This window comes from Crocuta crocuta, unplaced genomic scaffold, assembly GCF_008692635.1.
Source record: "Crocuta crocuta isolate KB4526 unplaced genomic scaffold, BGI_CrCroc_1.0 scaffold443, whole genome shotgun sequence".
NCBI classification, from domain to species: domain Eukaryota; kingdom Metazoa; phylum Chordata; class Mammalia; order Carnivora; family Hyaenidae; genus Crocuta; species Crocuta crocuta.
The window spans coordinates 278,374-280,324 of record NW_027529446.1 but is presented as its reverse complement, the minus strand read 5'-3'; the positions used below and the strand labels follow the sequence as shown (position 1 = coordinate 280,324).

The 1,951-nt window shown below is 68.2% G+C and overlaps 1 protein-coding gene across 1 annotated transcript in view; it reads left to right on the top strand.

Annotated features, from left to right (window-relative positions):
* Positions 1–734: 734 nt before the first annotated feature.
* PRSS57 (serine protease 57) overlaps positions 735–1,951 on the top strand; it is a 4,302-nt gene continuing 3,085 nt past the window's right edge. The window contains exons 1-3 of the mRNA XM_077760639.1: positions 735–822; positions 1,024–1,177; positions 1,512–1,656. Of these exons, the coding sequence (XP_077616765.1) occupies positions 744–822; positions 1,024–1,177; positions 1,512–1,656 (378 nt within the window). The 5' untranslated portion in view covers positions 735–743. The remainder of the gene's footprint in view (positions 823–1,023; positions 1,178–1,511; positions 1,657–1,951) is intronic.

The window sequence follows — 1,951 nt, the reverse complement described above, 5'->3', positions numbered from 1 at the left end:
GGGTCACAGGCTCCCCAGGCCCCTCCCGCACCAGCCTCTGCGTCTGGGGCCCCAGGGACCCGTCACCACAGCCTGTGCTTCACCGTGTCCCCCACCGCCTGAGCGTCCTGCAGGACGTCAGCACCGTGGGCGGGGGCCTCGGTCACACTCCCGTCTCCAGCTCCTGCCAGAGGCTGGTATACAGTAGGCACTCAGTAAGTGCAACAAAGGCAGCAACCATCTCAGGGCTTTCCGGGGACTCGCAGCCCCGAGGTCGGGCTGGGGTGCACGTGGGGATCAGGTGGCAGTGGGCCAGGCCCCGTCCAGCTGGGGGGTCAGCGCCACACCCCCGGGAGGCAGCTGTGGGCGCGGTGCGTGCCGGCCACGTACCAGCTGCTGTGGGAAGCCCCCTGCCCGCGCTCGGGGGGCAGATGCAGGCAAACCAAGGCGCAGAGCAGTCAGGGAGCCCTGGGGTCACCGGGCCCTGCAGAGCCAGGCTTTGCCCCAGGCAGGCAGCCCCTGGGGCCCCATGCCTCCCCCCCCGCCCCCGCTGCCCCGGCTCCTGGACCCCTGGACTGTCGGCGGCCCAGGCCAGGGAGTCAGGACGCTTCGCAGAGACGCCTGCACAGAACTGGGCGTTGCTGGTGCGGCCTGGCGGACTGCAACCACAGGCCACAGTCAGGTTCCCCCTTTCCCGGCCCCTGGGGGAGGGCGGGGGCCACGTCCTGCAGAGCTCTGGAGGGAGCCACCCGCCACTGACAGCCATGGGGCCCGGGGCGGCGGGGCTGGGCCGCCTGCTGCTGGTCGCGTCTGTGGCCCTCACACTGCCCACGGGGCCCCCAGGTAAGAGCCACCGACCCGGTGCAGCTCCTCACCCCTCTGGGTCGCCGCCCCTCGTGGCCTCAGCTGGGACTGGGGACTGGGGTGGAGGCCCAGGACCCCTCCCAGCTCANCCCGCCCCCACTCCGCCCCCACCCCAGCCGGTGCGCGAGCCCTCCAGTCCCCTTCTCTGTCCCTCCCTGACACGCCCCGCCCTGCCTGCAGGCTCGAGAGGAGCCCGGATCATTGGGGGCCACGAGGTGAAGCCCCACTCCCGGCCCTACATGGTGTCTGTGACCTTCGCGGGCCAGCACCACTGTGGAGGCTTCCTGCTCCGCGCCCGCTGGGTGGTCTCCGCNCCCCAGGCCCCCAGCTCCAGGCAGCAAGGGGGGGCTCGGCAAGAAAAGTGTGTAAGGAGTGACGGTGTGACCACAGCCGGGGCGACAGCCCTGTGTCCGCTCTGAGTTTCCTGTTGAATAACCACAGCCATTAACACTGAAAGCACTCGGGGCAGTCGTTGCGCCGAGGCGAGAACTGCCACGTTACAGTCGGATGCATCCGTCCCAAGCACCTCGTTCTCATACTTATTAATGATAATATCGCGACAATCTGGGTGAACGCTGTAACTGAGGTGGAAACGGAAATAAACGTAATTATGATCGTGGGGCACGCGGAGACCCCAGTCTCGCCCTCAATTCCCCCTCCCCCTGCAGGGACCCCCGGACGGGCCTGGTGGTGCTGGGGGCTCACGTCCTGCACAGCTCAGAGCCCACGCAACAGGCGCTCGGCATCTCGGCTGTCGTCAGGCACCCCGACTACCAGCCCGCCACCCACGCCAATGACATCTGTCTGCTGCAGGTGAGCCTTGCGGGGACCCCCATAATGACCTGGATGTTTTAAAAACACCTGTAAAGTCCTGTGAGCACCCAAGTCAGGCCATGTCCCGCCTCTGCCCTCCGTGCCTCCCACTCTCTCCCCTCAGTCCCCCCTCCCCGGGGGCCGACTGAGCCATCGGCATTCCCCCTCATGGCCCCACCCCCGGGCCTTTGCACCGGCTGCACCCCCTCCGGGCACCATCCCCCCACACACTGCAGGGCTTTCTCGCTCGACTCTTCCGAGTCTTCACGTCCCCTTCTCTGGGGCCCCCCTGGGG